General features: G+C 33.4%; 1 protein-coding gene across 1 annotated transcript in view; it reads left to right on the top strand.

Annotated features, from left to right (window-relative positions):
• Positions 1-13,404, top strand: part of LOC127951560 (structural maintenance of chromosomes protein 6-like) — a 74,502-nt gene extending 61,098 nt beyond the window's left edge. Inside the window, exon 23 of the mRNA XM_052549513.1 lies at positions 11,079-13,404. Coding sequence (XP_052405473.1) covers positions 11,079-11,175 — 97 coding nt within the window. The 3' untranslated portion in view covers positions 11,176-13,404. The remainder of the gene's footprint in view (positions 1-11,078) is intronic.
• Positions 13,405-14,190: the final 786 nt, after the last annotated feature.

The raw sequence follows: 14,190 nt of genomic DNA, 5'->3' as shown, positions 1-14,190 counted from the left end.
CAGACACCGACTTGGAAGCATCGTAACAAGTATAGCCATTGCAGAAATTTGTTATAGAGATTCAGTAAGTTAAACTCTGGATGCACGATTGACCGACTTACGTTTGCCATATTATTACTTTTTCTAAAGATAAAGACAATTATTTGGTTTCAGGACACACGAATCCTAACACCCAATGGTTCACAAGATAACATGACAACGGTTGCACCATTACAGCATAGTCAACCCATTTTAGCCTGTTTTAGCACATGTATATCGTATTATTGTTGAATATAGTCGTTTGGTCTAAATATGTGTTAACAGTTATTTTATTGTTGTTATATGTATTATATGTTTTGTTTTACAAATGTAATATGTTTACCTAATACCTCATTCAAGCTATGTAGATCTTCAGGTCAGGGAACTACAATACCCATCACACACCTCAGGCTTCAAACATGCCTGTCGTGAATACATACTCATATTGTATGTGGCAACGCTCTAAATCATTGGACATCTGATTAAACGCATACGCAGATAACCTAAATAAAAAGACTCGTATTCTTTTCTGTGATCTGTTTTAGTGATGCAAAGTTCGATTCACTTCTGAAAAATTATTTATTTGGACAGTTTGGTTCAATGAACCGATTCATAGGGTCCTTAAGTCATTTTCGCAGTTACGTAGTACACTTTTTTTTTTCTTCTAACAACTGAAGAGTCATTTTTATTTCTGTGAATCATCTAAATAAATGTAATTGTGTGAACACACATTAGCGGTTATTGTCTTTTGTTCATTTAAGTTAATTCTGAATCATCTAAATAAAGTTAACTGTGTGAACACATATTAGCGGTTATTGTCTTTTGTTCATTTAAGTTAATTCTGAATCATCTAAAAAAAAAAAAAAAAAAAAGTTAATTGTGTGAACACATATTGGTGGTTATTATCTTTTGTTCATTTAAGTTAGTGATGTTTGTGTTTGCAGTTTTATGCACAGTCTCTCTGTCGTTGTTTAGCTTAAACATCAGTTTTTAGTCAGTTACAAAAGTGTCAGGCATTAAGTTTTTGTATTTTTAATTCACCTAATTATGACAGAGTTACAGGTTTCGGGTGTTTTTGAAAGTGTAAGCGGTGAAAACTTAAATGTGACCGTCGAGTAACGTTAGCTACTCAAACGAAGACAAATTGTGTAAGTGTTCATTAAGATGCAGAAATGAAAATAAGCGTACAAATATTCATAATGACAAGTACAATATAACCTAAAAACACTATAGAACCCTGCTTAGTATACCTAAAATTTTCTAGAGCGGTGAGATATTTACATTTACTGTACATTTATTCATTTAGCAGACGCTTTTATCCAAAGTGACTTACAGATGCGGACGGTGGAAGCAATCAAAAACAACAAAAAGAACAATGATATATAAATGTTTTAACAAGTCTCAGTTAGGTTAACACAGTACACGTACCATGGGATTTTAAATAATATCATAAATAAAAAGAAAACAGATTGAATAAAAAAAGAATAGAGCAAGCTAGTGTTAGAGGTCTTTACACATACACACACACATGCACACACACACGCATAAATAGATATAAACCGCAATGTTTTTCATAGCGTTACACTTTGAACGATATGTTTCCATGACATTGTTAGCTCTTTCTGTTTGAATCTATTTACAGCAGTTTTCACCATCCTAATTGTAATGGTTTGGTCTTATGCTTAGGGCCTTATACGTTGTATTTTCTAGTTTCTAGTTGCTGAACTCAGAGAAACAGAATAGCGAGTGAAGTGGATCAATCTTTTATTTCAACACTATATTGTTGAATATACATTGATGTAGTGAAGAAAATTATCAAATTGTCATTAAAAACAAATAGTACTCATGACATTACAGGCAATCTAACCAGAATATAAAATCTCTGCAGATTAACATGTTTTGGTCCAATATAAAATCAACCAACGCTGCAACAATTTCACAGGTCATAGAATCATAATTTTTGGCAGCCAACAGCACACATTGATCTGTTATAGATGTACACAGATAGAGAACGTCATTAACGTCCATCTCATCTTCACATTCAGACATCACTTCCAGAATTTTACGTGCAGAAACATGCACCGGGTCCCTCCCGGTTAAAAATATGCTGGTCAAATCAGGCCATGTATATTTCAGTCTTCTTACAAGTTTCATTTGGTTACTGAGATTTGTTTCCCGCTTGCTATTGCCCGTACAATCGTGATTTGGGTCGCATTCCTTCTTGAGGATCTTTTGCATCAGTCCGATCATCTGTCCTCTGTAGTGTTGTTTAAAATCAGGGTCGATAATGTCTTTGACAAAACTGGTGTTTGCCGCAGCGCACTCCAGTTTTTCGACCTCATCAGCGCCGCTCCATTTACCCTCCATGGGTCAGTTGTGCAGCGTCAGACGAATTTTTCAGAATTCGATTCTTTTCAAGGCGTAAACTTTGCCCCTAATCGATATAGAACTGTCGCCGAATGCGGTAGTCCTGTTTTAATTCACGATAAATTTCCGGTTTATTGATTTATTGTATTGTTTGTTGTTCACAGCAGGCAACTGTAGCATTTATCAGCCGGCCTTTGTTGGTTTTAGTGAGCCACCCTCAACCCTTGTATGATGTACACGATGGGGGTTTGTCATCAGGAAGTCATAAACATTGGTCACGCCCAAGATGGCTCCGCCCAAGATGATCACTCAAGTCAGTCGTGATATTTTGATGATTAAAAGGTTGGATAATAATTAATAATCAACATATCTTATATCTGATATAAACTAGGATGATATAATGATGTTAAGTAAACGTCTCGAATGAAGACGATGTTTAAAGCAATATTTTAATACCCAAATCCACAGAAATATTGATTTGTATGAACAAAGAGACCCACTAGCACGAGAGCAAAAACTAGAAAATACAACGTATAAGGCCCTAAGCATAAGACCAAACCATTACAATTAGGATGGTGAAAACTGCTGTAAATAGATTCAAACAGAAAGAGCTAACAATGTCATGGAAACATATCGTTCAAAGTGTAACGCTATGAAAAACATTGCGGTTTATATCTATTTATGCGTGTGTGTGTGCATGTGTGTGTATGTGTAAAGACCTCTAACACTAGCTTGCTCTATTCTTTTTTTATTCAATCTGTTTTCTTTTTATTTATGATATTATTTAAAATCCCATGGTACGTGTACTGTGTTAACCTAACTGAGACTTGTTAAAACATTTATATATCATTGCTCTTTTTGTTGTTTTTGATTGCTTCCACCGTCCGCATCTGTAAGTCACTTTGGATAAAAGCGTCTGCTAAATGAATAAATGTACAGTAAATGTAAATATCTCACCGCTCTAGAAAATTTTAGGTATACTAAGCAGGGTTCTATAGTGTTTTTAGGTTATATTGTACTTGTCATTATGAATATTTGTACGCTTATTTTCATTTCTGCATCTTAATGAACACTTACACAATTTGTCTTCGTTTGAGTAGCTAACGTTACTCGACGGTCACATTTAAGTTTTCACCGCTTACACTTTCAAAAACACCCGAAACCTGTAACTCTGTCATAATTAGGTGAATTAAAAATACAAAAACTTAATGCCTGACACTTTTGTAACTGACTAAAAACTGATGTTTAAGCTAAACAACGACAGAGAGACTGTGCATAAAACTGCAAACACAAACATCACTAACTTAAATGAACAAAAGATAATAACCACCAATATGTGTTCACACAATTAACTTTTTTTTTTTTTTTTTTTTAGATGATTCAGAATTAACTTAAATGAACAAAAGACAATAACCGCTAATATGTGTTCACACAGTTAACTTTATTTAGATGATTCAGAATTAACTTAAATGAACAAAAGACAATAACCGCTAATGTGTGTTCACACAATTACATTTATTTAGATGATTCACAGAAATAAAAATGACTCTTCAGTTGTTAGAAGAAAAAAAAAAGTGTACTACGTAACTGCGAAAATGACTTAAGGACCCTATGAATCGGTTCATTGAACCAAACTGTCCAAATAAATAATTTTTCAGAAGTGAATCGAACTTTGCATCACTAAAACAGATCACAGAAAAGAATACGAGTCTTTTTATTTAGGTTATCTGCGTATGCGTTTAATCAGATGTCCAATGATTTAGAGCGTTGCCACATACAATATGAGTATGTATTCACGACAGGCATGTTTGAAGCCTGAGGTGTGTGATGGGTATTGTAGTTCCCTGACCTGAAGATCTACATAGCTTGAATGAGGTATTAGGTAAACATATTACATTTGTAAAACAAAACATATAATACATATAACAACAATAAAATAACTGTTAACACATATTTAGACCAAACGACTATATTCAACAATAATACGATATACATGTGCTAAAACAGGCTAAAATGGGTTGACTATGCTGTAATGGTACAACCGTTGTCATGTTATCTTGTGAACCATTGGGTGTTAGGATTCGTGTGTCCTGAAACCAAATAATTGTCTTTATCTTTAGAAAAAGTAATAATATGGCAAACGTAAGTCGGTCAATCGTGCATCCAGAGTTTAACTTACTGAATCTCTATAACAAATTTCTGCAATGGCTATACTTGTTACGATGCTTCCAAGTCGGTGTCTGGGGCTTGTTTTAAGAGCAAACCCTTGTTTGTGGACATTGTACGCATTTTTAAAGTTAAAGAGGGTAATGAACTCTTTCGCCAACTATTCTTGTTAGAACGCATAATCAGTGTTAGGGGGTCAACTTATTTACATATAGCTAAATTATATCATTTGATTAAAAATAAATGTAATCAGTTACAGTCAGTGAGAAAAATAATTAAATTGCGGTTAATTATGAAAATGTTACATCTGAATATTTTTACAGATTACAGATTTCATTGATATATTTCATAAACCACCTTAAATACTCTAAAATATGAGTCAGATGTTTCATGAGTTAAAGACGTATGCTTATTTACTATTTGGCCAATGTATATTTATTTGTTAAATTGAACCGATTTACCAACCGTTGTTAGATGCCATGGCATTCCCCTTCATAGGTGTGCAAAAACCTGATTTAAAAACAGTATCATAGCTGTTAAACTTTCTTGTTGTGTTTTTAAATATGTATTTAATCTCCAAGCAAATCTGATTTCGTGGTGGTTGTGCTTTAAAATGAAATGATCACAATCCTAATTTAAGTGATGAAGGATTTGAAAAGTCTGACGGTCATTAGTTGTTGAGTACTCTAATGTTAACCCCTGTCCTGTTTACACATTTCAAAAGATTAACGGTTGAAAACATTACAAGTCTTAAAACATGTAATCAAATGTTATCAGTTACATTACTTTTTAAACTTTTAGATTTTAAACGGGTTAATTTGTGATCTATAACCTATTACAACGTTCATAGTAACTTCCCCAAAACTGTACGTAAAATAATTCCACCAAGGTCTCAGCTACAGCTAAACGTTATAACAAAAACTTAAGGTCCTTGTTGACAGTTTTGTGAGGTGATGTGTGTGTGCGTGTGTGTGTGTGTGTGTGTGTGTGAAAGCAGCATGGTTTGGAAGAAATTTTTTTTAGCTTATATATGTGATTTTACTACAAACTATAAGCATTCTAACTAAGAAAACACAATATGTTTTTATTTTTTTTTCCAACCAAACCGTTTGTTTGCAGTTGTTAAAGTCGTAAGAATGTTTATTGTTATGAAAAGAAGGTAAGTTATGCTAGATAAATAAGTCTTTTTTATTAACCACAATGCGTTTATGAGTTATGTATTTGTTCTGCTTCATGTATGCAGCGGTTACCATACACACATTCAAGAGAAATGCGTCAACTCAATTGTTTTAAACAATCTAAACCATTTAGTCTATCCTTAAAAACCTCTTACATTTTTTTTTTCTTCACACATCTATTTTCATCTGTCTCTGGACTCTTGTTAAAACACTTGAGTGCTGACATGAATCCTGCATGAAAGCTAAAAAATTATACTTTTTTAAAACTATTTTAAACATCATGGTTAACAACACCATTTGGAAAGTGAGAAAGGACGTCTAATCTATTGTACACATTTCTGTCAGACATTTGTACCAACAAACACTTTTGGTTTCAAAGAAAACTTAGGACAACTCATTTTCAATCTTATATAGATATGTTCGTGTTTGTGACCTATTTTGTTTGTTTGTGTATTTTTTTACTTGTTTGAGTGTATATTAGTATTTATTTAGTTTGCATGTTCATGTTTTCTGTAATGTTTACATTTGTGTGTGTGTGTGTGTGTGTGTGTGTGTGTGTTTATGATTGTATGGTTGTGTTTGTGTACTTGTTTGCATTCTCGGTACATTTATGTTGAGTTTGAAAGATCTAGGGGTTAATAAAAATTATAAATGTAACTAAAATAAACTAAATTAACTCGAATTAAACTACATATTCCTATATGGTCTGACTTGTTAAAAGTTTTCACGTCCATTTGACCAGTAAATGAATTTTTAGCTAACCTCACGATCACAGGCCTAAACCATAAACATTTTATGGTTACCTGCAGCACACCATTTACAACACCAGAACCCCCGGAAAACTAATTAGATAACAGTTGAGTTGCAAACCCCAAAAACCTTTAGATGTTTTACAATCTTATCTGACATGGTCGTAACAGTAAACACAAAGACATCAGATTCCAGACACCAGACGCGTCTCTACGCACTACTTGAGATGAAATATTTAGCCTCTCCTGTAACGTTGTTAAAGTTTCTTTGGCAAGAAAATCAAAGACATTCCAAAACATTTCATTCCAGTTAGATTTGTGTATGCCTAAACGCATGTTTTAATTGATATAGCAACGATATAGCAATGATAGAAGTTAATACTGACAAAATAAAAGACGTATTCAAGGATTTAGCCTACTAAAGTATGTGTGAGTGACTTATTAAAATGAAATAAAACAACAATTTTTTCCAACAAGGAATTTTTGTTGAGATGAAAATAAAATGGTATAGGTTAACCTAATTTTAAAGTAAAAACATCGGTCTAATATTAAAACCAGGTAGAATGTTTTCATCAAATAAGAACTGATGTGTTTTTATTAAAAACGTTACTTTGTTTAACTCTTTTAACATACATTTAAACCTTTGTGACCAACGTTATTAGGGAGGTGTTAGGGGGATGTGTTAGTGGGTGTTTTTTTCTTTTTTATTCGTTGCTTTAAACATTAAAAATATAAAGGCGTACATTACTGGTAGATTTACAAATATGGTCTGAGATTACACTCAATTTTCGTTCACACTCTGTACATCATAAAACAAAATAAATGTAAAATAAATAAAACAACACTGAAGAAAAAGATAAAGAATGAAAAAGTAGGGGAGTAACAGATTTTCACATTAAGAAAAACCAAATCCCCCAATGAAGAATACAAAAATCTTGCTTTGAGACTTTTCATTTCTTTTAACGTCTCCAAATACATCCCAAATTTCTCTTTAAATGCCACTAAACGTAAGGATTTTGAAAAACATACATTTATGAATGTAGAATTTCGTGCCAGAAGTTAATATTGACAAAATAAAAGACATATTCAATATTCAATGATTTAGGCTACTAAAGTAAGTGTGAGTGGCTTATTAAAATAAAATAAAACATCAAGGACTTTTGTTTAGATGAAAAATAAAGAGCATATAGTTTTAAAGTAACTCATATACATAGATGTATCTAAAGATCCTGAAACAGGACACATATGTTCCAAGTGGGTAGATATAGAATACCTGAAAGAACATCTAATCATCCGTCTGTTTATACTACAGAAATGATTGTCATATTTTTGGCTCTTCAGTGGGTTGAACACATTAATATACCTAAAGTAGTCATATGTTCAGATTCATTTGCAGTACTACCAAGTTTAAAGTGTGGCGAATTTTCAACAAGACAATTTGTCATTCATTTTACAGAGTTTGTTCAGAATACAACCAAAAACAAATATTTATTTTGTATAGATACCTGCACATATAGGAATTGAAGGTAGTGGATCAGATAAAAACATTAAAATGTCAGACATCAAATTTAATGAAAGGAGAATTTTGGGGATAGAAAGGAAGCTCTCGCCATAGAATTGGACACATTGCACTTAATCAGTCATTATTTATAAGAGGAAAAACATGTGTCTGGACTTTGTGTTAAATGTGATCTTCCTGAATCAGTTGAACCTATTTTAATAAAATGTAAAAGATATGACAACGAAAGAATACAACTTACTTACACTTAATATAGAAATAAACCAGATCTCATTTTAGAAAATGTTAAATAAAGATGTGACTATAGAAATGTTTCAATGATTAAGTATCTCAAAGAGTTGATAAACAGGATTTAAAGAATCACTACTAAGTTTGTCACGTTTCAATCTGAGACGAGATATTTCTTACCTGTCATATTGTTAAATGGGTGATACTTTTAACTACATATGTATGGTTTAATTACTAGATAACACGACACAAACTCGGCAGAAGGAAAATGTGTGTGTGTGTGTGTGTGTTTGTGTGTGTGTGTGTGTGTGTGTGTGTGTGTGTTTGTGTACTTGTTTGCATTCTCGGTACATTTATGTTGATGTTGAAAGATCTAGGGTTAATAAAAATTATAAATGTAACTAAAATAAACTAAATTAACTCGAATTAAACTACATATTCCTATATGGTCTGACTTGTTAAAAGATTTCACACCCATTTGACCCACTAAATGAACTGTCAGATAACCTCACGATCACAGGCCTAAGCCATAAATTTGAAATTGCCTTTGATCCTTGATTACACACAATTTTTTTTTAAACTTTAGCCGTCCTGCAGTGCACCATTTAGCTACAACACCAGAACCCCCCGAAAAACTAATTAGATTACAGTCGAGTTGCAAACCCCCAAAAACCTTTAGATGTTTTTACACCCGCTGATGTCTAACTGATATGCAGGCGACATCGCACAGACACCAGGTGCACGACACGGTCACGTTTCGCTGCACGACCTGAGACGAGACATTTCTTCCCTGTCATATTGTTAAATGGGGATGCTTTTAACTACATATGTCTGGTTTAATTACTAGATAACGCGACAAAAACTTACAAATTGGACAGAAGGAAAGTGTGGATGGGTGGCTGAGTGTGTGTGTGTGTGTGTTAATTGTCATAGCTTGAGAAATTAAGCTTGACAAAAATAAAAGATATATCGACGGCAATAGTCTAAATTTAGACTAGTCGTAGATTAGAGTAATTAACTTAACACATTAAAAACAAATAATGCTTTTTTTCAGTGCTGTTTTTTATTATTATTTTTATTTTTTATTTTTTAAGACTAAAAGTAAATAAAATCGCATAAAGCTACATCATTTAAAAAGTACAAATTGATCTTATGTTTAAACGGATTTAAAGTTTTCACTAATTAAGGACTGATGTCTATTTATTAAGAAATACTTAGTTTAATTATTTTAACATTTAAAATCTATTTGACGCTGCTATCACGCCTACAGCGGGGCAGTCTCTAGCGCCGGAGACGTGGTTTTTTTTCCGGAGCATTCCCCCGAGCCTCATTCTAAGTGTGTCAGCGATGATGTCAGTATCGCTCAACGGAGATGCCTTGACACTTTGCTGTGAGATCTTTTTTTCTTTCGTCTAACTCTCTGTCAGTAACACTCTCGATTTTTAAAGTTGTAGTTAGTGGTAAAGTACAACATAGATTTGATTTGAAGGATCTTGTCTGATGGATTTTATTTTTGATCCGCGTAATGCCTACCATATTTTTTCTTTTCTTTTTAACTTTTTATAACATCGTGACAAACGCCAAGTTTTCTGGTTTGTATCGCCGCTTTACATTCATTTCTTTTTTAGTTTGAGGTAAGGTACAAATGCTAAATGCTTTCTTTTCTAACTGGTAACAAAACACCTTTTTACATTTTTACAAGCTCTCACATCTTTTTCACGTGTTGCTTAACGAAAACACATCTGATAGTTTTGACTTGTTTAGTTGTTTTAGATAAATAACCAGTAACCTATTTTTTTTCTTTTTTTATTTGTTACAACTTTAACAACGTTTTACACTTTTCCAACTACGAAAACAATCATTGCATCGTTCCCATTTTGTTTGTGTTATAACCTTTTTTCTTGAAATGCACTGTGTACTTAAAACCTTAATAAAAACTTCCCTTATACCATTTTAATGATTTCAACCCTTTCCACAGTTTAAAAAAAAAAAAGCACATAGACCCCCAACACATTTTCACCCAACCCCCTCACAGAAATTCCTTCTTAGGGTCGTAAGTTCATATCTAGGTCACCGGGGTGTACAGGGAGGGGAGGGGTGGGGGGTACAAACAGGTGTCCAGAACAGATGGCTTTTATGACCCTCATCAATCAAATTTTTGACACATGGTATACTTTATCCTCTCTCACCCCCCCTTTAAAGAAAATGTCACCAAACTTCATATTGGATCAGGACAATGACCCAAAACACCCTGCCAGTTCAGTCAAGGAGTTTATCAGAGCAAAGAAATAGAATGTCTTAGATTTCCCAAATCAATCTCTAGATAGATTGAACATTATTTTCACCAGCTGAAGAGGAGACTAAAGACAGAAACGCCCCAAAACAAGCAACAGTTGGAATTGGTCGGGGGAAAGCATTTCAAAGCATAAGACCAAGAGTCTGGTGATGTCTATGGGTCATTGGGTTTATGGGTGAATTGCAAGCAGGATCTGCAACGACATATTAGCTTTTAATCTTTTACATCTGCCTTAAATTCAACTGTTCCAATACTTACCCTCATATCAGGTACTGGGATGAACTCTAAAAGTGCTGTTCTTTTTATTTGGTAAAACGTGTGTTAAAACAACTATATTATAAAATATGACATTCTGTAGTTTTGTCTCATATTCCTCCTTTGCACATATCTTGACTCCACAACAAACAATGTAATTTTGTCATCACTGTCCCAGTACTTATGAACAAAACTGGAGTTAGATTAGAAGACATGATTTCCATATTTTGTATCATTCATAACGGTGTTATAAATTGGTAGTCCTAGTAAAAATGTGATGTTCTGTTCTTTCTGTATCCCAGTTCTCTGCCAGCCAATAGCCTGATCCGCATCCTCCGTCTGAGTGACCCTGACCGCAGCCAGTCTGCTCTTCCCTTTGGTCAGAGGAACCCAGAATAATGCTGCTATCCTTTGAACGTCATCTTGTGTATCAGCAAATCAAGTCAAATCAGGCAAAGTACTTCCAGCTGACAGCTGCACTTTCTATGTGCACAAGTGTACAGGCTTTTTTTTCCAAGATCATTTAAATGTATATTTATAAATACTTTGGTTATTTTAAACCAACATTTGCAGGTTCAGTTTTTTTTTTTTTTTTTTTTTTTTTTCTAAAATAATAGTCTTCAAAAAATTGTGATTGCAATGCTATTTGCATTTGTACCTATTGAATAAGGCATATAAAGGCCAGCTCTAGGGTGTTGCTCTCATTTGATTTATTTCATTTTCAGTCTTCCATTATTTTATTTTTTTATAACTGAACTAATTAAAAAAAATTACTTTTTTGTTGTATAACAAGAATTCATCTGTTACTATTGTGTTTGGTCATTCAAAAATTATTTTTTTATTACTGGTGTAACAGCATGGAAAAATGAAAAGCCCGTTTCAGTTGAAGGAAGTCACAAGAGATAATCGTATTACCTGTTTTCCATTTCCCTTTTTTGTATTAACAGCAAGTTATGAATCTTTAAACATTGACCTTGAATACATCCGGCTTCTGAATGGGCAGAATGCAAATAATGCTGTAAATGGTGGTTTCACAGTAAAGCTTATGACATACAGTCACAATGGCACTGATTCAGTTCTGTGAAGATCTTTAAACCTGTGCTTCAGTAGTGATTACGTGATGGTGTCCATTCATCTCTGCAAGTCTCTTATTTGACTCCAAGTTCCTCTTTGTGGAGTAACATCCTGTCATTTTTGAGGCGGTTCCCCTTGACATACATTTGTGGTTTTTATGACTGATTGTGTGCAAGCTGGGGACTGAACATTATGTTGCCTGTTCATTTCTCATTCATTGTTCAATGTTTTCTATAGGGCTGAAACGATTAGTCGACATTTTTGACAGTGTCGATAATAAAAAATTGTCTACAAATATTTTTGTTGTCGAGTAGTCGTTTGATTTAATTTGACCTTATTTACAGCACGCAAAAATGCGGTTTTGATCAGTGTGGCGCTGTAGTGCAAGACTATAATTCAGCCCTCCTCGATGCAATTCAAGAGAAGAAGAGAAACAGCGCTCAGCACTGCTTGAGAGAAATGCCATAGACAGTAAAAGAAATGGACACAGCGACCAAGTGAAGCCTATTTTTAGCGTTTTTTAGCACTTCCGTTTCTGACGCGCAGACTCAAACGAAGCTTGACGACGTCAGCAACCTGTCTGACAGATGTAAATCTTCTAGTAGCTGTGCGTGCAAACTGCCATCGTTAATCTTGCAGAGACGGCGAGCTTGAGCGGGGAGTTCTTTGTCGTGAGTGAGCAGGAGTAAGTATTCTGATTAATTATTTTGTACAGTATTTTAAAATGTAACGCCAGTACGCCGTATTAGGTTAATTGCCTGCGAGCTTCTCCTCCTGTCTGTACGGTAATGCGACAGAGAGACGAGTGGTTATGACGCAATCGTTAGCCTATTTTTACAAAAACTGTTTCTACGGGGCCATAATGTAACATAGAAGGTAATAGAGCCCTTTATACATTGTCGTGTATCTTTAGAAATAAATAATGGACAAACAGGGTCTTTAAACGCCTCAGATGTAAAATTATTCGCTGTCAAAGTGACGCCAAAATGAATGGGAGTCAATGGGAATGCTAACGCAAGTGAAGTTCTGCTAAAAGATGGCGGCACGCGGCCGACTTCAACTTCCGGTCGACTTCCATGCCGCCTGAGAAATGCACCCGAGCCGAACCGAATGGCGTTTGGATATGAAAATATATGATGCAAGGATCCTTTAAATTGACAAAGACATTTATAATGTTATAAAATATTTCTATTTCAGATAAATGCTGATCTTCTGAACTTTCTATTCATCAAAGAAACCTGAAATAATTATATTCAGCTGTTTTCAACATAATAATAATAAATGTTTTTTTGGAGCAGCAGATCAGTATATTAGAATGATTTCTGAAGGATGATGTGACTGGAGTAATGATGCTAAATATTCAGCCTTGAACTCACAGGAATAAATTACATATTAAAATATATTCAAATAAACAGTTATTTGAAATAGCAAAAAAATATTTCAAAATGTTAGTGTTTTTGCTGTACTTTGGATCAAATACATGCAGGCTTGATGACCAGAAGATACTTCTTTAAAACAATGTTACAGTTCTGGACTGCTAGTGTATATTGTGAATAAAATTGTTTATCCAAAAATAAAACATCTAATCACTTTCCTTTATTTTGTTTCTTATCCATATTATATACTTACTAAAGGAGATGTTAGGCAGAATGATGTGTCATTCAGTGAATTTTCATTTTAGTAATGAAATGGTAAATAAGCAGGTTTCTCTGTCATCTCATTTTGTGTCAAAAATATTTATTTGTATAAATTAATTGTATAATAATTGTAATTATATATTATTTCTCAAAAATGAAGTGATTAGACTATCTTTTATTTATTGTTATGTATAACAGTATTTTAACTAATTGCAAGAGATGAATAATCAATCAAATTCTATTGATTAATCAATAATTGTCCTAATAGTCGTTAGATTAATCGATTTTCAAAATAATTGTTGCAGCCTTAGTTTCCTATTACATTTTAGTCAGAATATAGTCAAACACATGGACTTAATCAGTATTTATTTATAGTATTGAAATTGACCTTTGAGTTTTTATGAGTTTTTATCTAAATTTGTATCTTAAGTCAGAAATACTGTACATTTTAAATGTGTTTTTCTGCTTCAATATAGCTTTGGCCACTTTTATCAGAAAAATGCATTTAAAATGTATAATATTTCTTGGAAAAATGGTCTAAAAAATAATGACTCGTAATGAACTACCCCAATAACATCTGAATTATAAATATGTAAATATGATTTAATTGTATAGGTAACAGTTGTAATTTTTCAGATTGAGTATATTTTTAAGGAAATATGTGGATGTTTTTTCATGTGTGTGTGGGGGGGGGGGGGGTAAA

The sequence above is a fragment of the Carassius gibelio genome, chromosome B2 (assembly GCF_023724105.1).
Source record: "Carassius gibelio isolate Cgi1373 ecotype wild population from Czech Republic chromosome B2, carGib1.2-hapl.c, whole genome shotgun sequence".
Lineage (NCBI taxonomy): Eukaryota > Metazoa > Chordata > Actinopteri > Cypriniformes > Cyprinidae > Carassius > Carassius gibelio.
The sequence above is the reverse complement of the archived record's forward strand: the minus strand, read 5'-3'. Positions and strand labels throughout refer to the sequence as shown.